Raw genomic sequence first — 23,363 nt, 5'->3', positions numbered from 1 at the left:
TTTGGGGTGTCCGAAGATCCGGGAATCCAGGAGGAGAAAGAGGCAGACGTTCTGACCTTTGCATCCCTGGTAGCCCGGAGACGGATATTATTAGCTTGGAGGGACTCAAAGCCCCCGAAGTCGGAGACCTGGCTATCGGACGTGGCTAGCTTTCCCTGTTTGGAGAAAATCAAGTTCGCCTTGAGAGGGTCATTGTTAGGGTTCGCCCGGAGGTGGCAACCATTCACGGAACATTAATCGCCAGCAGAAGGAGGGGGCCGGGTTTGTTTAGCTTAGAGTAGGGGGTTAATAAAAGTGGGACCTGTAAGGGAGGGAGACGGCTTTTGCACAATGTTTATAGTTTCATGTGCATTGTTTATTTTGTTGTTGCTATAATACCAAAAATACCTCAGTAAATTGTTTATTAAAAAAAAAAGTATCTTGTTCCTGACAGTATCATCTGGAAGCAATGAGTCCAGAGTGGTTGTATGCTGATTGCAGTACATCCTCTGTCGTTCACGCTGCTGTTTCATTTTCTGTATCATTGGCAGATGATCTGGATTTGGAAGAGGTATTGATGGTAATGTTGTTCTCAAATCTCTGTTCATTAACATCTGTGCAGATGACAGTCCAGTTGAAAGAGGAGTCGCTCTCTATGATAGCATCGCAAGATTGATGTCTGACGAAGAATTCTTGTTGACTGGCAGGGCGATGAGCCAGGTACCAATCACAAGGGCACATTTTATGAATACGGGGAGAAGGCCAGCCGTCGTTTGGCTCACCTGCTTGAACAGCAGACCGCCTCCCGGGAGATCAAGAGATACGCAATTTGAGCGGTAACCTTTTTTCCACCCCTCCTCAGGTTAATAACACTTCTGAATTATACTATATACTATGGGCAAAATGGGTCCCATTCTTAATTGTGAAGCGAGGCTCTCCACAGGGTCAACTCCACATTTTCATGCGCTCGGCTGAGCTTGATTCAATTTAAGATCTTGCACAGGACACACCTGACCAGAGCTAGGATGAATGGCTCCTTCTCCGTGGTTGAGGATAATTGTGAGTGCTGCTCTCAGGGGCCGGCTAATTGTGCACATATGTTCTGCTCCTGTCCCAAGTAGGTAAGCTTTTGGGCCTCTTTCTTTAACACCATGTTCGAGATACTCTGGTTAGATTCGGATCAGTGTCCGCTGGTGGCCATATTTGGGGTTTCGGATTTGCCGGTGCTTCAGTCTGGAGTGAATGCAGATTTCCTTGCCTTTGCCTGGTTGGTAGCCCGCAGGCAAATTCTGCTTGGGTAGAAGTCTCCTACTCGGCGCAGTGCCTTGGTTTGGCTGGGTGACCTAATGTCTTTTATACATTGGGAGAAGGTCAAATACGGCATCAGGGGGGCAGCACGGTGGCTCAGTGGATAGCACCGCTGCCTCACGGTGCTGAGGTCCCAGGTTCGATCCCGGCTCAGAGTCATTGTCCGTGTGGAGTTTGCACATTCTCCCCGTGTTTGTGTGGGTTTCGCCCCCACAATCCAAAGATGTGCAGGCTAAGTGGATTGGCCACGATAAATTGCCCCTTAATTGGAAAAAATTAATTGGGCACTCTAAATTTATAAAAGAAAAGTAAGAAAAAAAAAATACACCATCAGGGAGTCGGTGGAGGAGTTCTCCCCGAGATGGCAATCATTCATTTCCTTTTTTAAAGAGTTAGTCACCATCAGCTGCTCGGGGGTTTAGTTTCCCTTTTTGTGTTAAAGTTAAGGTGTGTTTTTTTCTTTGTTTCTCTCTTCTATAGTGTATTTATATTTGATTATTTTGGATGGTTTAGTTTAGATGAATTTTTTTTTGTTGAAAAAAACCTCAATCGTTTTGAAATACCTCAATTAAATCACTCCTTCCTCTTCGATATTAAAGGAAATAATGTTCACATACAAAATAACACTGGCAAGGACTAGGGGAAGGCTTCTCATTCATCCTCTTTAGCAGGAAATTGTGCTTGAATAGTGGAAAACCAAGAAAGGGCATAAAATAGAACAAACTAATCGTAACATCACAAATAACAGCTGCAGGATTAGAATCAATAAGCTAATAGCATAAACCAAGCAATAGTGAACGGACTACGATATCTTTCATAGCAACCATAATTTCTCCAAAAATCTAGTTGTTTTATCGATTTGTGCAGGAAGATCCTATTGCTCATTATCCAATAAGAAACAACAGCATTGACCTGAAATGTAACCATGTGATGCTTACTTGAAATGTAGGTCCTTAAAAGTGAAATGGGTCTCTACAATGCCTGTAGTCTTGACTCTGGTTCGAAGTACATCCTGTTGGGTTGGGATGTAATCAGATCTCGCTATCCTTTCAAGATCATTCAGATAACTGCAAAAGGATAAAATTAAAAGTTCTAAATCAACTGATTATAACAGCAATAAACACAACTTAAAAAGGGCATTGTGCATTTTCAGAGTAGGCCTACTTTTAAGTACAAGCAAAGAACTTCAACATGGCATGATTTTGGCAGTAACACTTGTAAGAGATTAGTAAATGAAATATTTCTTCACAAGAGGAGGATTACAACGAGAAGTAATTTTGAACACCTCCCAATGGCTCATTATTGAGACATTGGTTGAGGCCTGAAAAGTTCATCTGATCTTCCTCAATGTCCAGGGCTGGGAGAGGCGGAAGGGGAAAGATAAATAATGGAAATTAAGAAAAGATACTGCAGATGATTTATTCTTATTTCTCCTTTCCTTATCTGCTGGAAACGTGCTCCATCTCAGGCAGTTTGAAAAGAAAATACTTCATGGATCATTGTCAATACCTCAATCATTAGGCCTGATGTGGAGATTCTGTTGTTGGACTGGGGTGGGCACAGTAAGAAGTCTTTCAACACCAGATTAAAGTCATACAGGTTTATTTGGAATCACTAGCTTTCGGAGTGTAGCTCCTTCATCAGGTGACTTTTTAAAACTGTACTCAATAATTAGGGAAATCAAACAGCAACACTGAGGGCAAGCTGATCCATCTCAAGGCTAAGGGAGTGGGAGAAGCTGCAACATTTTGAAAGACGTTCACATTCTTCACTATAACATCTGGAGAAAGCACGGGGCACAGTTCAAGTCTTTCCCAACATTGGGGAAAATACTCAGGATTATTTTTGCAGACAAGTTGAAGGGAACATTAGCTGAAATCTGGAAATACTTTGAGTAACAGGGTGAATGGGGAAAAGAATATGAACAGAGAAATTATAACTTTGTTAGATGCATCAAGAGTTAATCCTGCCAAAGCAATTTGAGCTCTACTGCATAAACAAATATTCAAGATAATTAACCAGGGTTATCAACAGTTCTCTCGCTATGCACTCCAGTGAAAATACAAAGACCAATGAGAAATGATCACTTCAGCTTTCAGCACTACGCCCTTGGTCCACAGATGACTATGGGGAATTTCAAAGCAAACAATGACAGCTGACAATAAATAAATGGTGGAGATTGTGTCATTGCAAAGCCCACCCACCATCAACAATGGATAACTTTTACAATTAAGTTGCAACTTTCATAATTCCGAGACCTGCTGCACCATCACAGATGTGATAACGTCTTAGAATCCTTACAGTGCAGGAGGCCATTCGGCCCATCGAGTCTTCCATTTTTGAATGAGCTACCCATTTACACTCCTGTCCACCCCACCCTATCCTCATAACCCCATAGCCTAATCTGCACCCCGCTTTATCCTCATAACCCCATAGCCTAATCTGCACCCCGCTCTATCTCCGTAATGCCATAGCCTACCCTGCACCCTGCTCTATCCTCGTAACCCCGTAGCCCTAATCTTCACCCCGCTCTATCTTCGCAATCCCATAGCCTACACTGCACCCCACTCTATCCTCATAACCCCATAGCCTAATCTGCACCCCGCTCTATCCTCGTAACCCCATAGCCTACCCTGCACCCCGCTCTATCCTCGTAGCCCCATAGCCTAATCTGTACCCCACTCTATCACTGTAACCCCATAGCCTAATCTGCACCCCGCTCTATTGCTGTAACCCCATAGCCTACCCTACACCCAGCTCTATCCTCGTAACCCCATAGCCTAATCTGCACTCCCCTCTATTGCCCTATCCCCAGAGCCTAATCTGCACCCCACTCTATCGCCGTAACCCCATAGCCTACCCTGCACTCCGCTCTATCCCCGTAACCCCATAGCCTAATCTGCACCCCGCCCTATCCCCATAGCCCATAGGCTAATCTGCACCCTGCTCTATCACCGTGACTCCATTGCCTAATCTGCACCCGCTCTATCCCCGTAACCCCATAGCCTACCCTACACCCCGCTCTATCCCCATAACCCCATAGCCTAATCTGCACCCCACTCTATCGCCGTAACCCCATAGCCTACCCTGCACCACGCTCTATCCCCGTAACCCCATAGCCTACCCTGCACCCCGCTCTATCGCCATAACCTCATAGCCTACCCTACACCCCGCTCTCTTCCCGTAACCTCATAGCCTAATCTGCACCTCACTCTATCCCCGTAACCCCATAGCCAAATCTGCACCCCGCTCTATCCTCGTAACCCCATAGCCTAATCTGCACCCCGCCCTATTCCTGTAACCCCATAGGCTAATCTGCACATCAAGGAGCAATTTGGCATAGCCAATCCACCTAGAAACCGGAGCATCCGGAGGAAATCCACGCAGCCAAGGGAGAACGTACAAACTCCACAGGTGCACAACTCTGTATTACTGAATTTTTATGAGATGTGTAAACATTCTCTGCATTGAAAATACAGACTTGAATTTGCATATACCACCTTTCACCATCTCAGAACATCCAAAAGCATTTCATAGCTAGTGAAGCATGATTGTGAAGCAAGTGCAGAGTGATATAGGGAAGGGCAGCAGCTCATTTGCATTCAATAAGATTTCATAAACAATAATCAGCTGGATAACTGGCTGAGAGTAATTTTGGCTGATTAAATGTTTAACAGAACACCAGAAACTCCCAGTGCTCTTTCTTCAAGTGCTACGGAATTGGTCACATCCACCCAAGGTGGCAGACAGGCCATCGTACCCAAAAAACGCATCTCTGATACAGAGGCACTGCCTCTTTCAGCCTAATTGCATCCTGAAGCCTGTGGCTTAAACCATAAACCTTTTGACTCCAAGGTGAAAACATTTGCACGAAGAAAGCCTTGTTGTGCCCGCAGTTGCCAATCTCACTGGTGCCTTCAGAAAGGAGAGGTTGAGTGAGTGCAGCCAGGCACTTTCACAAGACAAAATTGATCAGTTACTACCCTGGAGTGAAGCAGGGGGATTTTGCAGGCATTTTATTTTGACCTGTACACAGTCACTTGCCCAGACATAAGATAGAACAAAGCAAAATGAGGATAAGCAGCAAGTAACCCGTCTCTGAACCTCAAAGCCTGTCCACCAGTTACAAAGCACAAGCCAAGAGTGTGATGGAATATGCTCCACTTGCCTGGATGAGTGCAGCTCCAACAGCACTCGAGAAGCTCAACGTCATCCAGGATATAGAAGCCCAGATTGACAGTCCATCCACCACCTTAAATGCTCACTCCCTCCACCACCGGTACACAGTGGCAGCAGTGTGTACCATCTAGAAGGTACACTGCAGCAACTTTCCAGGTTCCTTCAACAGCAAGACACAGTTGTGTCTTTGATAATGGGGGCTTTGAAAGAGATCAACCACTGGCTTAAAGGTGCTTTGTTTTCCAAGTCATGTGGTGTGTTCAGGAACGGCGTTGAATGTCATAGGCTTCATTCAGTATGTTCATCACCAGTTGAACCCAACATCATTTGTAAACATGAAAACAATGATGGACAGGAAAAGATCCATGCAGCCAGGATCAGTTTTGCTAAAATGATTTACAAAATGTTGGCTTTCAATGGAGTTTCAACGTTACACAGGGAATGAATGGGGAAGGGGTTGGTTCAAACTGTCCCCAATTTGTTGTCAGTATATCTTTAGCTATATTCATTTGAGTTTTTAATTATTTTGGGGAATGAGCATTACTGGCAAAGTCATGATTTGTTTGTCCATCCCTAATTACCCTCAAGAAGATAGTGGAGAGTTGGCTTCTTGAACTGTTGCAGACCACGGGGTGCATGTATACCCACAGTGTTGGGAGTTGCAGGATTTGGTAGAGGTAACAGATTTGGGAGGTGCTGTTGACCCAGCCTCCACGGCTCTCTGTGGAAGGGTGTTCCAAAGACTCACTACTCCTCTTCTCTGTCTTAAATCGGAGACCTCTTGTTTTTAAAGGAAAGGGTTAAATGAGATACTGGGTTCACTTAATACATTTTCCCCTCATAATCAATGTGCATACCTTATTATTGTGGTAACAGTACTGATCTGCCTGAGGGCAGATCAACAGCACTCTCAGCTAAGATAGAATTTTGTTCATTCACAGTTCTGCTCTGGATCCTTGGATACAAAGTCTAGGGACAGATGCTGTGCTGCATCACTGCTGTTGCCGTCTTTTGGATGAAGTGTAAGACTGTTCTCTCAGGTGGACATAAAATGTCCTTGGTACTATTTCTAAGAAGGACAGGAGAGTTTTCCCACAGTTCCCTGGTCAATATTTATCACTCTATTAGTTTCACCAAAACAGACTATCATATTACAGCTGGGGGAGCTCTGGGATTTCAAAATGACTGCCGCCATATTTTGATTTTGATTTATTTATTGCAAAATAAATAATTTATTGCAAAATGTACCAAAGTACAGTGAAAAGTATTTTTCTGCGGCCGAGGGAACGTACACAGTCCGTACATAATAGACAAAAAGAATAATCAACAGAGTGCATTGGCAAATGATACATCGACAAACAGTCACAACAGTGACGATACTTCAAATGCATGTCATTGTCTAGAAAGCGGTTTGGAATGTCCTGAAGTTGTAAAACGTGCTACATAAATGAAAGATTCAGCTTTCTTTTTAAACTATACAGTCATAAGCTTTTATTCAGCCATCACCCAAAGCATTTAATTGTACCAAATCTTTGCAGACTTCAGCATCACTTTGCAGTACATGTTTCAGTGACATACAGCTTTGAACCATCACAATCATTTCCCCTTCAAATTATGTTTAATGCATGTTCCCAACACTAGTCCCAAGAGCGAGAATAGGTAATTGCTCCCAGTTCACTCATTGCCACAGCAAACTGCCTACTGATTTGGCCCCATTTAGCTTAGAGGCCATTCGTCACAGGGAATTTGTAAGCACATACTTGTATCCTACCACTTTGCAGCCTGACTGATGATATGCCAACATGCTAAACTGCAGTGACATCATTTGAAAATATTGTAATCTTTCCAAAGCCGTGCATGTTCTGAATTCTGTTTTTTGCTCACGATGCTGCAATTCCTGTAAAAGGGCAACAGAACTTCAAGTGCACACATTGGGAGTGGTCAGTGCGAATTGGACATAAACAGCAGATGGGTCATTGAACTCCTCTTCTAAACATGCACCCAGACAGAATTAAGTTCTGCTGAAATCACAGGCTCCATGACTAGTCAGCAAGCCCTCAAATAATTATTTCACACAAAGCCCCCGTCAGTTCTGAGATATTTGCCAATCTCTTACCTTCACTCACAACCAAGGAGAAGTCGTCTCTGCACAATAGTAGCTGCCTGTGTCACAATAACATGGCCGGAAAGAATCTCACCTTTTGGTTGCTACAGATTTCACTAAATGAGGAATATTCGGAGCCATTTCTTTTACATTTATTGTAAATTGCTTAAGTGCAAGTCTTTATTGAATATTTTATTCAAGTTGGAGCAAACCTAATACTTATATTAGAGTCTCTGGTTTCATTCATTTTTATTATGTGGCTGCATACAGTCCAGAGTGGAATGGCCTGGGAAAAAATTACTTCTGCAGATGTTCTATGAATCCAACTATATAAAAAGAGGTACACAGTCATGGGGAAAGAAAATCTCACTACGATCATGTCAACACTACTTTAATCGGTTGCAACCATCGAACAGTCACAAGGTGCCCTGGCATTTTAACAAAAAGGCAACAGATTAATTGGCATTTTCAACGTTCATTAAGATTAACAGGCTTCTCATCATTCTGTGCATGCTTGACCTCATCCTGGAACCCAAGCAGTACGCTACGTGCAGTTCCCCCCTGCCTCAACTTCATCACCATAGAAACATCTAAAATGGGAAGAACAAAACAACAAGTGGTAGCACTACAGAAACCATTTATGAACCGTGGAACAGACTTTGTAATATTTACTTCATATACCAACGAATCAATGTCCAATGTCCTTTTAAAAGGAAACAAAATTTGGAGCTCATTCTCGAGCATAAGTTTTCAATTATCTTGCAGAGTAACTGCACATGGAGTTCTCACTACCTCAAGATATCCAAAGATCGTAAATTACCCGGAGAAGTCTCAGATTTTATCTCTGGTCTGCGTTGGGTTGATTTGCCATACCCACAACAGCAGTACCAGGAAGACGAAAGTAGAAAGATAGGAGGCGGAGGAAGGGAGAGAAAAAAAAGAATTTGGATTTCCTACTCCTGATATCCACCCAGTAACTCAGACTAGAAGGGGTTTACGAGTCCAACAATGCTTATGCTTTTGTTTTTAAAAAAACCTTATCAACTTGTCATCTTCAAAGACTGATATACATTTACACGAGGTCTCCTTGCTTGGGCATTCCCTTTAAAATGGAACCATTTTCACTTACATTTGTTGCTTCGCATTATACATCACTTCACACATCTGTTAAATCTCATCTGCTATGTCACTGTCCATTTCACCAACCCATGACCTCGGAAATCGGATACCAGCCCCCCTCATTGTTTACTACATTTTGGTTTTGGGTCATGTGCAAACATTGATCTTGTGACCTGTGTACATAAATCCAGATTATTTATATCACAAGTAGCAGTGGTCCTATCCCATAAGAACATAACTGCATGTCTTCCCTTAATCGGAAAAGCAACCACTCATTACTATTCTCTACGTTCTGCTGCCCCCTTCCCAACCAAGTTCTTATCCACACTGCCACTGTCCCTTCAATCTCATGGGTTTTCATTTTTCTAACAAGTCTATATTACATGGTACTTCACCAGATTAATTTTGAAAGTCTATATACATGTTGACTGCACTGCCCTTGTCAATTCTTGACATTGCCTCATCAAATAACACAGTCAAGTTGATCAAACATTGTTTGCCATTAACAAATCCATATTGTTTTACATTTTTAAGTCCATACGTATTCAAATGCAAAATAGTTTTGTTCTGGATTATCTCGAAAGCTTGCCCAATCACTAATGTTAGACTGACTGATCTGTAGTTGCTGAGATTATCCCTATTCCTTTTTTTCTGGATGTGATAATTGAATGCCTTAGGTTCTCTGCACAACTATATCTAGTGAGGATTGGAAGATTTTGCCCAGAGCCTCAGCAATCTCCACCCTTGCTTCCCTCAGCAGCATGAGATGGATCCCATCCTGACTTCCCTGCTTCGAGTACTGCCAGCCTGTCAAGAACCACAGGCCTTTATCCTTTTATACTGCATTAGCCAAAGTTTCTCTGAACAGGCAGCAAAGTACAATTCAACGAACTTGTGCATTGTCAGTAAAGCTATTGCAAACTCTCGACTGTGCATGCACAACACAACTGCATCACAATGCAAACAGAGGAGACTGTGACATGCATTTCATCAGCAAGTAATAGCAGAGCATGGCATCAGGAGCAGGAGCTGATTCTAGCGCAATGCGCTCAATGGGCAGAGTTAAGCCTTTGGTAGGTGAAAAATGGATTTCCTTGGCCAACAGTCTCAACTAATCAATCAGGTAGTTATATAAGCAGCTGTTTCCCAGTTACAGAAGCCAGGGGCCAAAAGTTAGAAAAACAGCTAATGCAGCCAAGAAAAGTCGCATTCAATTTCTCCAGGGTTAAATGCACATCACTCCCAGAGCTTCGTCAATACTCACAGTCCCTCCTCAAATACCGGACGATGAGAGTCCCTTTCCAGTATGGTCTTCAAATACTTGATTGGAATGGACAATATAATTTTGTACTCTTATACTACTCATGTGCAACATATTGCTTTGGTTAAATGGCTATTTTAAGGTCACTGAGGAACGGATATTGGAAGGGATACAAACGTCGGCAAGATGCTGCCTGCACAGAAAATACAAATTCTGAGACAGATTGAAAACTGGGCCTCTTATCTATGAGGGACTAAGACCTCACAACATGCAAATCTTTCTTCTAAAATACACATTGCTATCTCTAAAAAATTCAAACGGGACAAACGGTATATTTATTTATTTTTTCTTTGTTGTTTATTTGTTTGTTTATTTATTTATTAAATATTTTTGGGGGGCAAATTGTAATTGTTGAAGTTAACTGAAGGTTTAAGACATGGCAGGAGATCTCAGACCCGTGTCATGCTCCTCGTGTGCGACGTGGGAGCTCAGGGACACATCCACTGTCCCTGGCTCCTTCACGTGCAAGAGGTGTGTCCAGTTGCAGCTCCTGTTAGACCGCTTGACGGCTCTGGAGCTGCGGATGCACTCACTTTGGAGCATCCGCGATGCTGAGGACATCGTGGATAGCATGTTTAGCGAGTTGGTCACACCGCAGGTGAAAGGTACTGAGGGAGATAGAAAATGGGTGACCAAAAGACAGCGCAAGAGTAGGAAGGCAGTGCAGGTGTCCCCTGAAGTCATCTCCCTGCAAAACAGATATACCCGCTTTGGATACTGTTGAGGGAGATGGCTCACCAGGGGAAGGCAGCAGCAGCCAGGTTCATGGCACGGTGGCTGGCTCTGCTGCGCAGCTGGGCAGGAAGAAGAATGGCAGGGCTATAGTGATAGGGGACTCAATCGTAAGGGGAATAGACAGGCGGTTCTGCGGACGCAATCGAGACTCCAGGATGGTATGTTGCCTCCCTGGTGCAAGGGTCAAGGGTGTCGCGGAGCAGCTGCAGGACATTCTGGGGGGTGGGTGAACAGCCAGCTGTCATGGTGCACATAGGCACCAACTATATATAGGTAAAAAACGGGACGAGGCCCTACAAGCTGATTTCAGGGAGTTAGGAGTTAAACTAAAAAGTAGGACCTCAAAGGTAGTAATGTCAGGATTGCTACCACTGCCACGGGCTAGTCAGAGTAGGAATGTCAGGATAGATAGGATGAATGCGTGGCTCGAGAGATGGTGCAAGAGGGAGGGATTCAAATTCCTGGGGCATTGGAACTGGTTCTGGGGAGATGGGACCAGTACAAACCGGGCGGGCTGCACCTGGGCAGGACTGGAACCGATGTCCTAGGGAGGGTGTTCGCTAGAGCTGTTTGGGAGAGTTTAAACTAATGTGGCAGGGGGATGGGAACCGATGCAGCAGGTTGGAAGGTAGTAAAACAGGGACAGAAACAAAAGGCAGTAAGGGGGAAAGTGTAAGGCAGAGAAGCCATAGTCAAAAATAAAAAAAGGGCGCCAATACAAGATACAGTGACTGAGGGGAGTTCAGTGAATAGGACCAGGAATACTAAAAGGAATAAAACGGGAAGGGAAAACATTAATGGCAAGCGACGCGGCAGGTTGTTACATGAAGATATGAGTTCAACGACAAGGAAAATTAGGAGACAAGTTAGAAGGAAATATAACTTAGGAGCGGTTACTGATCGAGGTATTAAGATTCAGAACAGAGGTAAAAAAGCCAACATAAGTGTACTTTACCTGAATGCTCGTAGTATTCGGAATAAGGTAAATGAGTTGATGGCGCAAATCATCGTGAATGACTATGATTTAGTGGCCATTACTGAAACATGGTTAAAGGATGGTCACGACTGGGAGTTAAATATCCGAGGGCATCAAACTATTCGGAAGGACAGAGTGGATGGTAAGGGAGGTGGTGTAGCTCTGTTAATTAAGGATGACATCCAGGCAATAGTAAGGGATGACATTGGTGCTATGGAGGATAAGGTTGAATCCATTTGGGTGGAAATCAGGAATAGTAAGTCGAAAAAGTCACTGAAAGGAGTAGTCTATAGGCCACCAAATAGTAACATTATGGTGGGGCAGGCAATAAACAAAGAAATAACTGATGCATGTAGAACTGGTACAGCAGTTTTCATGGGGGATTTTAATCTACATATCGATTGGTTTAACCAGGTCGGTCAAGGCAGCCTTGAGGAGGAGTTTATAGAATGTATCCACTAGTTTCCTAGAACAGTATGTAATGGAACCTGCGAGGGAACAAGCGGTCCTAGATCTGGTCCTGTGTAATGAGACAGGATTGATTCAGGATCTCATAGTTAGGGATCCTCTCGGAAGGAGCGATCACAATATGGTAGAATTTAAAATACAGATGGAGGGTGAGAAGGTAAAATCAAACACTAGTGTTTTGTGTTTAAACAAAGGAGATTACAATGGGATGAGAGAAGAACTAGCTACGGTAGACTGGGAGCAAAGACTTTATGGTGAAACAGTTGAGGAACAGTAGAGAACCTTCCAAGCGATTTTTCACAGTGCTCAGCAAAGGTTTATACCAACAAAAAAGGACGGACGGTAGGAAGAGGGAAAATTGACCGTTGATATCTAAGGAAATAAGGGAGAGTATCAAATTGAAGCAAAAAGCATCCAAAGTAGCAAAGATTAGTGGGAGACTAGAGGACTGGGAAATCTTTAGGTGGCAACAGAAAGCTACTAAAAAAGCTATAAAGAAGAGTAAGATAGATTATGAGAGTAAACTTGCTCAGAATATAAAAACAGATAGTAAAAGTTTCTACAAATAAATAAAACAAAAAAGAGAGGCTAAGGTAAATATTGGTCCTTTCGAGGATGAGAAAGAAGATTTAATAATGGGAGATGAGGAAATGGCTGAGGAACTGAACAGGTTTTTTGGGTCGGTCTTCACAGTGGAAGACACAAATAACATGCCAGTGACTGATCGAAATAAGGCTATGACAGGTGAGGACCTTGAGAGGATTGTTATCACGAAGGAGGTAGTGATGGGCAAGCTAATGGGGCTAAAGGTAGACAAGTCTCCTGGCCCTGATGGAATGCATCCTAGTGCTAAAAGAGATGGCTAGGGAAACTGCAAATGCACTAGTGATAATTTACCAAAATTCACTAGACTCTGGGGTGGTCCCGGCGGATTGGAAATTAGCAAATGTGACACCACTGTTTAAAAAAGGAGGTAGGCTGAAAGCGGGTAATTATAGGCCAGTGAGCTTAACTTCAGTAGTAGGGAAGATGCTGGAATCTATCAAGGAAGAAATAGTGAGGCATCTGGATGGAAATTGTCCCATTGGGCAGACGCAGCATGGGCTCATAAAGGGCAGGTCGTGCCTAACTAATTTAGTGGAATTTTTTGAGGACATTACCAGTGCAGTAGATAACGGGGAGCCAATGGATGTGGTATATCTGGCTTTCCAGAAAGCCTTTGACAAGGTGCCACACAAAAGGTTGCTGCATAAGATAAAGATGCATCGCATTAAGGGGAAAGTAGTAGCATGGATAGAGGATTGGTTAATTAATAGAAAGCAAAGAGTGGGGATTAATGGGTGTTTCTCTGGTTGGCAATCAGTAGCTAGTGCTGTCCCTCAGGGATCAGTGTTGGGCCCACAATTGTTCACAATTTACATAGATGATTTGGAGCTGGGGACCAAGGGCAATGTGTCCAAGTTTGCAGACGACACTAAGATGAGTGGTAAAGCAAAAAGTGCAGAGAATACAGGAAGTCTGCAGAGGGATTCGGATAGGCTAAATGAATGGGCTAGGTCTGGCAGATGGAATACAATGTTGACAAATGTGAGGTTATCCATTTTGGTAGGAATAACAGCAAAAGGGATTATTTAAATGATAAAATATTAAAACATGCTGCTGTGCAGAGAGACCTGGGTGTGCTACTGCATGAGTCGCAGAAAGTTGGTTTACAGGTGCAACAGGTGATTAAGAAGGCAAATGGAATTTTGTCCTTCATTGCTAGAGGGATGGAATTGAAGACTAGAGAGGTTATGCTGCAATTATATAAGGTGCTAGTGAGGCCACACCTGGAGTATTGTGTTCAGTTTTGGTCTCCTTACTTGAGAAAGGACGTACTGGCGCTGGAGGGTGCGCAGAGGAGATTCACTAGGTCAATCCCAGAGCTGAAGGGTTGGATTACGAGGAGAGGTTGAGTAGACTGGGACTGTACTCGTTGGAATTTAGAAGGATGAGGGGGGATCTTATAGAAACATATAAGATTATGAAGGGAATCGATAGGATAGATGCGGGCAGGTTGTTTCCACTGGCGGGTGAAAGCAGAACTGGGGGCATAGCCTCAAAATAAGAGGAAGTAGATTTAGGACTGAGTTTGGGAGGAACTTCTTCACCCAAAGGGTTGCGAATCAATGGAATTCCTTGCCCAGTGAAGCAGTAGAGGCTCCTTCATTAAATGTTTTTAAGATAAAGATAGATAGTTTTTTGAAGAATAAAGGGATTAAAGGTTATGGTGTTCGGGCCGAAAAGTGGAGCTGAGTCCACAAAAGATCAGCCATGATCTCATTGAATGGTGGAGCAGGCTCGAGGGGCCAGATGGCCTACTCCTGCTCCTAGTTCTTATGTTCTTATGTAAAAACCTAAATTAACTAAATCTAGGTCTAACCTTGGCTCTGAACTAAAGAAGATATCTGGTAGTATCGGGAAAACTAGAACATTATTACCCGTGTAGGGCAACTAACAACCACCTGTGGACTGTGCAGACTAAATTCAAAAAGAGCTATACAAAGACCATCTGTATTTTGTAACCCATGTTGGCCAACTGGAGTCTGCTCGTCTGCTGAGACAAAGGAACCCACAGCCTTCCTTTCAATTCTTAATGGTTGAAACATTTATCAATCTCAGGGACCCAGACAAGGGATACACATCCTTTGTCAAAGACAGTGTGAAGATGTGGGAGGCATGTGACATGAGCCTCTGGCTTGTGGAACAGGTAATATTGCCTTGGTGAACTGAAATGTCTCTAACTAGCAGCTTCATAGATGAGCAGTTCTGGCCCAGGTTTGACACCTGGCTCCATCCACACTGCTTCTGCTATATATTCTATACCAAGACTGCCTATAAGATTAATTAATCTCTATATGCCTAACTTATCAGGAGAAGTCAACGCCACTGGGTAAGCAAATTATACAGCATCAGTTCTCAACCCAGCAACCTCCATGAAGGAATACCTCATTGAACTTTGATTCTGAGCTCTGGAACCTACATGAAACAATGTTGCTTTACACTGTGATCTCGGCACTGTAAATCTCGCTTTTCCCTATTCCTATGTTAATGTATGAATATAGAGGATGCAACATTGTGTCCCTCCTCTCTCACTTTGAGCATGTGCAAATAAACTTTTTTAAAATAAATTTAGTGTTCCCAATTTTTCCCCCCAAATTTAGGAGCAATTTAGCACGGCCAATTCACCTACTCTGCACATCTTTTTTTGGACTGAGGGGTGAGACCCACTCAGACACGGAGAGAATGTGCAAACTCTACACGGACAGTGACTTGGGGCCGGGATCTAACCCGGGTCCTCGGCTCCATGAGGCAGTAGTGCTAACCACTGCGCCACCATACTGCCCCTATGTGCAAATAAACTAACCCTTCGAGTTAATCCTACCTCAAGTTTGCAGTGGGGTTATAAATAGAACATTAGATCGTACAAACACTGAGGGGTTGGAGAACACACCATTAGAACAGAGATTATAATTTGACATAATGCAAGTATGTACAATTGCAAAAGCAGGGAACAAGGTAAATGAAGGTTGTTCCCAGTATTTAACAGGTCTAGAATGGCAGGCCAGAGATGCAAGATCGAATTCATGAAATGTGGAACAGAATAAGAAAAAGTTTTTCACACAGCTTTGCAAGACAGTCAAATTCATCTTTAAAGTGGGTAAATGTGATTGGGATCATTTGCTCACAGAGAGTGAACACAAACATGGACAGGTTGGGCCAAATGGCCTGTTCCCATGTTGAAATTGCAACACATTATTTTGTATGGCTTCCAGGACCAAAAAGTGAGCTAGTTTAAAGCAAGGGCTAGTGACTCAACAGACATTAAAACAGGTTGGTTGAAGTCCTCTTTCCAGAAAAATGTTTTACTTTGAAAAAAGATTGACTAATCTAGGCAGTTACAAGGATTTAACAGGATAGACTTTGGACGATAAAGAAGAAATTGTAACAAAGCTAAAAAAAAATTGAATCAGTGTAAATATATGGTGCTTGGAAATTTATGAAAATAAACAGGAAAATTAACTGGATGGCACCTTTACAAGAGCACTTAAAATAAAATATAGACGCTGAAACTTGTTGGGCATTCCTTAGGAGCAATGGAGAACTGACAGTATTGCCATTATTCTGGGAATCAATATATGGAAACAGATTTAAGTACAATACTCAACCTGTATGGCATACATAAATTTCCATAAAAGTATTACCACACATGATGAATAAAGAGAGATATGGAGGATTGTCTCAAGCTCAGATGGCAGATAACCAAGGATGCAGTTCACATAAGTTTACGGAAGCTTTTAACAAGGTTTTTTTTGGGGGCAAACGAGATTAAGTAGCATGGAATTAGAGGTTAGAAAACTCGATGAAAGTAGTTAGGAGGATAATTTCTCGGCCTTTTGGCTAAGGTCAAGTGTAATATCTGCTCAGCCTTTTGGCTCAGATTTGGTATGTCTCTCTTGTGGGGACCATGAATTGGATTCAATTTGAATTGGTTTTTGGAGCAGGCAAGGAGTTGGATTAGGGGTTCACTCACCCCTGTCCACTTTGAGCCCTGGCTTTGTAACTTAGAAAAAGTTTTTTTTTTTAAAAAGTAGTTACGAGGGAGAAAACAGATTATCAGAGGTGGATGATAGTGTCCCACAGGGTTCAGCTCTGGAGCCATTTTTGTTCATTATGGACACTGATGATATGGATCTAGAGGAAGTGGTGGTGAAATTTGCAGAGTATATGAAAGTAGGTGATAACGTTAATTCTTTAGAAGGCAAAGGGAAACTGCAGAGTTATTGCTAGGGAATATGGGCTAAAAGGTGGCAGATAAAATTCAATGATAGTAAGCCCAAGGTGAACACATATTGAAATAAATATTAACAGTGGTTATGGTATTCTACATAGGTGTGGGCGCAGTGCTGTAGGAGGACCAGAGGGCTTTGGGGGCACTGGCTCACAGAAAATTAAAGGCAGCACCAAAAGTTGTAAAGGCAGTTTTAAAAAGCTACTTCGAGATTTTTCATTAGAATGCAGATATCAAATATAACAGAAGTGTATAAAATTATGAAATGAAAGGACAGAATAGATAAAAACTATTTCCAGTAGTTGAGGTGGTCAAGGTACCAGAATTTTTAAAAAAACTTGAAACAGAGCAGGAAAAACATTTTCACACAAAGGGGAGACTTTACGGAAGTCACATCCAGGGTTAGCGGTCAAGGGAGAAACAATGTCAACATTTATGACTAGACTGAACAGGTAAATGCGGAAAAGTAAATGAAGAAATAGGAGGTGGAAGAAACCAAGTGGCTCCACTAGTCTGCTTCTCCATTCAATAATATCAATACTGATCTTCTGGGGCAGCACGGCGGCGCAGTGGTTAGTGCTGCTGCCTCACGGCACCGAGGTCCCAGGTTCAATCCCGGCTCTGGGTCACTGACTTATGAGGAATCTTATGAGGAAAGGCTGACGGACTTGAGGTTGTTTTCGTTGGAGAGAAGAAGGTTAAGAGGAGACTTAATAGAGGCATACAAAATGATCAGGGGGTTGGATAGGGTGGACAGTGAGAGCCTTCTCCCGCGGATGGATATGGCTGGCACGAGGGGACATAACTTTTTTTTTTTTTTTTTTTTTATAAATGTTTTATTGAAAATTTTTTCCCAAACAACAATTTTTCCCCTCTTACAAAGCAAACGCAACAATAACAATACAGAAATTTTAAACAATACACAAGTAACAAAACCCCTTTATCTTTGACCTAAACTAAACCCCCCCTCCCCCCCCCCCCCCCCCCCCTCCCCCTGGGTTGCTGCTGCTGGTCATCTGTCTTCCCTCTAACGTTCCCCTAGGTAGTCGAGAAATGGCTGCCACCGCCTGGTGAACCCTTGAGCCGATCCTCTCAGGGCAAACTTTATCTGCTCCAGTTTAATGAACCCCGCCATATCATTTACCCAGGCCTCCAGTCCGGGGGGTTTCGCCTCCTTCCACATGAGTAGGATCCTGCGCCGGGCTACTAGGGACGCAAAGGCCACAACGTCGGCCTCTTTCGCCTCCTGCACTCCCGGCTCTTCCGCAACTCCAAATAGAGCTAACCCCCAGCCTGGTTTGACCCGGGCCTTCACCACCCGCGAAATCACTCCCGTCACTCCCTTCCAATACCCTTCCAGTGCCGGGCATGCCCAAAACATATGTGCGTGGTTTGCCGGGCTCCCGCCACACCTCCCACATTTGTCCTCCACTCCAAAGAACCTGCTCAATCTTGCTCCCGTTATGTGTGCTCTATGTAGCACCTTAAATTGAATCAGGCTAAGCCTGGCGCATGAGGAAGAGGAATTTACCCTGCTTAGGGCATCAGCCCACATACCCTCCTCTATCTCCTCCCCTAGTTCTTCTTCCCACTTTCCTTTTAGTTCGCCCACCGACTTCTCCCCCTCTTCCCTCATCTCTCGGTAAATCTCTGACACCTTGCCCTCTCCGACCCACACCCCTGAAAGCACCCTGTCCTGTATCCCCTGTGTCGGGAGCAATGGAAATTCCCTCACCTGTTGTCTAGTAAATGCCCTCACCTGCATATATCTCAAGAAATTTCCCCGGGGCAACTTATACTTTTCCTCCAATGCTCCCAAGCTCGCAAAAGTCCCATCCATAAATAAATCTCCCACCCTCCTAATTCCCAACTGGAACCAGCTCTGAAATCCTCCATCCATTCTTCCTGGGGCGAACCTATGGTTGTTCCTGATTGGGGACCCCACCAGGGCTCCCCGCACCCCTCTCTGTCGCCTCCACTGTCCCCAGATATTCAATGTTGCCGCCACCACCGGGTTCGTGGTAAACTTTTTAGGTGAGATCGGTAGCGGCGCCGTCACCAGCGCCTCTAAACTCGTCCCTTTACAGGACTTTCTCTCCAGTCTTTCCCACGCCGCTCCCTCACCCTCCATCATCCATTTACGTATCATTGCCACATTGGCGGCCCAATAGTAATCGCCCAAGTTCGGTAGTGCCAATCCTCCTCTGTCCCTACTACGCTGAAGGAACCCCCTCCTTACTCTCGGAACTTTCCCTGCCCACACGAAGCTCGTGATGCTCCTGTCTATTTTATTAAAAAGGTCTTAGTGATTAGTATAGGGAGACATTGAAATACAAATAAGAACCTCGGGAGGACCATCATCTTAATTGCTTGCACCCTGCCCGCCAGCGATAGAGGCTGCATGTCCCACCTCTTGAAGTCCTCCTCCATTTGTTCTACCAACCGTGTCAGATTAAGTCTGTGCAAGGTTCCCCAGCTCCTAGCGATCTGAATCCCCAGGTATCGGAAGTTTCTTTCCACTTTCCTTAGAGGCAAGCCTTCTATCTCTCTACTCTGGTCCCCTGGATGTATCACAAATAATTCACTCTTTCCCATGTTTAGCCTATACCCCGAGAAATCCCCGAACCCCCTCAAAATTCGCATAACCTCTATCATTCCCCCCGCTGGGTCCGACACGTATAACAATAGGTCATCCGCATATAACGAGACTCGGTGTTCTTCTCCCCCTCTAATCACCCCTCTCCATTTCCTGGAGTCTCTCAACGCCATGGCCAGAGGTTCAATTGCCAACGCGAACAACAATGGAGACAGCGGGCATCCCTGTCTTGTTCCCCTATATAGTCGGAAATACTCCGATCTATGTCGACCTGTAACTACGCTTGCCGTTGGAGCCCCATAAAGAAGTCTAACCCAGCTAATAAACCCGTTCCCAAACCCAAACCTCCTTAACACTTCCCATAAATACTCCCACTCCACCCTATCAAATGCCTTCTCTGCGTCCATTGCCGCCACTATCTCTGCCTCCCCCTCCACTGGGGGCATCATTATCACCCCTAATAGTCGTCGCACGTTAACATTCAGTTGTCTCCCTTTTACGAACCCTGTCTGATCTTCGTGCACCACCCCCGGGACACAGTCCTCTATCCTCGATGCCAGTACCTTTGCCAACAATTTGGCGTCCACGTTCAACAATGAAATGGGTCTATAGGACCCGCACTGCAACGGATCTTTATCCCTCTTCAAAATTAACGATATCGTCGCCTCCGACATCGTCGGGGGTAGAGTCCCCCCTTTCCTGGCCTCATTGAACGTCCTCACCATCAACGGGGCCAACAAGTCCACATATTTTCTGTAATACTCCACCGGGAACCCGTCTGGTCCTGGGGCCTTCCCTGCTTGCATGCTTCCCAGTCCCTTAATAACCTCGTCCACCCCAATCGGTGCCCCCAGGCCTACCACCCCCCGCTCCTCCACTTTCGGGAACCTCAATTGGTCCAGGAACTGCCGCATCCCCTCCTCTCCCTCTGGGGGTTGAGACCTATACAGTTCCTCATAGAAGGTCTTGAACACCTCATTTATCTTTCCTGCCCTTCGCACCGTGTCTCCCCTTTCGTCTCTAATTCCTCCTATTTCCCTCGCTGCTGCCCTCTTTCGCAATTGATGAGCCAACAGGCGACTCGCCTTTTCCCCATATTCATACCTCCTCCCCTGTGCCTTCCTCCACAGTACCTCCGCCTTTCTGGTGGTCAGAAGATCAAATTCCGTCTGGAGTCGTCTCCTCTCCCTGTACAATTCCTCCTCCGGGGTCTCTGCAAATTCCCTATCCACCCTTAAAATCTCCCCCAGTAATCTTTCCCTTTCCTTGGCCTCTGTTTTCCTTTTGTGGGCCCCAATGGAGATCAGCTCTCCTCTGACCACCGCTTTTAGTGCTTCCCATACCACTCCCACAGGGACCTCGCCGTCGTCATTGACCTCCAGGTATCTCTCAATACACCCCCGCACTCTTGCACACACTCCCTCATCCGCCATCAGTCCCACATCTAATCGCCAGAGTGTTCTCTGCTCCCTTTCCTCTCCTAATTCCAGGTCCACCCAATGTGGGGCATGATCCGAAACCGCTATGGCTGAGTACTCAGCTTCTTCCACCCTAGAGATCAACGACCTTCCCAAAACAAAAAAATCTATCCGGGAGTACACTTTATGGACATGGGAGAAGAAGGAATACTCCCTAGCCCTAGGTCTAAGAAATCGCCATGGATCCACTCCCCCCATTTGGTCCATAAACCCCTTAAGTACCTTGGCCGCTGCCGGCCTTCTTCCGGTCCTTGAGCTGGATCTATCTAGCCCCGGGTCCAGCACCGTATTAAAGTCCCCTCCTAAAATCAAGTTTCCTACCTCCAGGTCCGGTATACGCCCCAGCATCCGTCTCATAAATCCCGCATCGTCCCAGTTTGGGGCATACACGTTAACCAACACGACCTCCATTCCCTCCAGCCTGCCACTCACCATTACATATCTACCTCCGCTATCTGCTACGATGTTCTTTGCTTCAAATGCGACCTGTTTCCCCACCAAAATGGCCACCCCTCTATTCTTTGCGTCCAGTCCTGAGTGGAACACCTGTCCCACCCATCCTTTCCTTAGCCTAACTTGGTCCGCCACCTTTAGGTGCGTCTCTTGGAGCATAACCACGTCTGCCCTTAGTCCTTTCAAATGCGCGAGCACTCGGGCCCTTTTTATCGGTCCGTTCAGGCCTCTCACGTTCCACGTGATCAGCCTCACTAGGGGGCTACCTGCCCCCCTCCCGTGTCGACTAGCCATTACCTTCTCTAGGCCAGTCCCATATCCCGCCTCCGCGCTCCCGCTCGCTCCCCCAGCGTCGCACACCATCCCCGCCCACCCACTCTTTAGCCATTTCCTTTTGGATTTCCGCAGCAGCAACCCAGTTGTCCCCCCCCCCCCCCTTCTCCCTCCCTCCTCCCCTCCCCGCTAGATCTCTTTCTAGCTTGATTGCTCCCCCCATATTACTTCCGTAAGTCAGCTGACTTCAACTGACCCCGGCTACTCCTGCTCACTCCTCGACCTCCCCATGTGGGGAACTCCCATCCGCCTTGCGCCTGTCTTCCCGCCTTATTCTTTCTGGTGCGGGAACATCCCTTTACCTGACCCGCCTCTTATGGCGCAGCTCCCTTTCCCCTCCCCCTCCCCTTCCCCATTCTCCAACTATGTCCCGTCTTTCCCCCCTCACCGGCGCCCACATTTCCCCAATGTCTCCCCCCTTCCCTGTTTACTTCTCAATTAACTTCCACCGTAACATTATCAATAACATTTCCTGCAGCATCAGTCCCTCAGTTCCGATCCAATTTCTCTTCTTTGATGAAGGTCCATGCTTCCTCCGCCGTCTCGAAATAATGGTGTCTCTCCTGATACGTGACCCATAGTCTTGCCGGCTGCAGCATCCCGAACTTCACCTTCCTTTTATGCAACACCTCTTTGGCTCGGTTGAAGCTCGCCCTCCTTCTCGCCACCTCCGCACTCCAATCCTGGTATACCCGTACCACTGCATTCTCCCATCTGCTACTCCGCACCTTTTTAGCCCATCTCAGGACCTCTTCTCTATCCTTAAGGCGGTAAAATCGCACGATTATCGCCCTGGGTGGTTCTCCCGCTTTTGGTCTTCTCGCCGGAATCCGATTTGCCCACTCCACCTCCAAGGGGCCCGTAGGGGCCTCAGCACCCATCAGTGAGCTCAGCATCGTACTTGCGTACGCTCCACAGTCCACTCCTTCCACACCCTCAGGGAGACCCAGTATCCGAAGGTTCTTCCTTCGCGCTCCATTTTCTAGGGCTTCGATCCTTTCAGTACACTTTTTATGAAGTGCCTCGTGTGTCTGTGTCTTAACCGCCAGGCCCAGGATCTCGTCCTCAATATCTGTCACCTTCTGCTCCACCACACGGAGCTCTGTCTCCTGGGTCTTTAATGTCTCCTTGAGCCCCTCAATTGCCTGTAGCAACGGGGTCAGCACCTCCCTCTTCAGCAGCTCCACGCACCGTCTCACAATTTCATGCTCAGGCCCCCATGTCGCCTGCGCTTTCTCCGCCGCCATCTTGTACTTCTCTCTTTCTGACCCTTTGGTCGACGATTCCTCGCGCTGCAGCCGCCGCCGCCGGTTTTTTCCTCCTTCGTTTGGGGGGGACTCCCTTCTCACACGCCCCACACCGGGTTGCGTCGTCGAAAAATTCCCCGTTGAGGCTCTTAAAAGAGCCCGAAGGTCCGTCGGAGCTGGAGCCGCCGAAGCGTGCGGCTAGCTAGGCATCACCGCAACCGGAAGTCCCTTCAGTG

General features: G+C 45.5%; 1 protein-coding gene and 1 non-coding gene across 2 annotated transcripts in view; one reads left to right on the top strand and one right to left on the bottom strand.

The window, feature by feature from the left end:
- LOC140388538 (guanine nucleotide-binding protein G(i) subunit alpha-2) overlaps positions 1-23,363 on the bottom strand; it is a 248,176-nt gene that overhangs the window by 55,490 nt on the left and 169,323 nt on the right. Inside the window, exon 5 of the mRNA XM_072472910.1 lies at positions 2,226-2,354. Within this exon, the coding sequence (XP_072329011.1) occupies positions 2,226-2,354 (129 nt within the window). The remainder of the gene's footprint in view (positions 1-2,225; positions 2,355-23,363) is intronic.
- Positions 16,610-16,805, top strand: LOC140388699 (U2 spliceosomal RNA). Its single transcript, XR_011934258.1, has one exon. It is a non-coding gene; the product is annotated as a U2 spliceosomal RNA (small nuclear RNA).

This window comes from Scyliorhinus torazame, chromosome 13, assembly GCF_047496885.1.
Source record: "Scyliorhinus torazame isolate Kashiwa2021f chromosome 13, sScyTor2.1, whole genome shotgun sequence".
NCBI classification, from domain to species: Eukaryota; Metazoa; Chordata; class Chondrichthyes; order Carcharhiniformes; family Scyliorhinidae; genus Scyliorhinus; species Scyliorhinus torazame.
The sequence above is the reverse complement of the archived record's forward strand: the minus strand, read 5'-3'. Positions and strand labels throughout refer to the sequence as shown.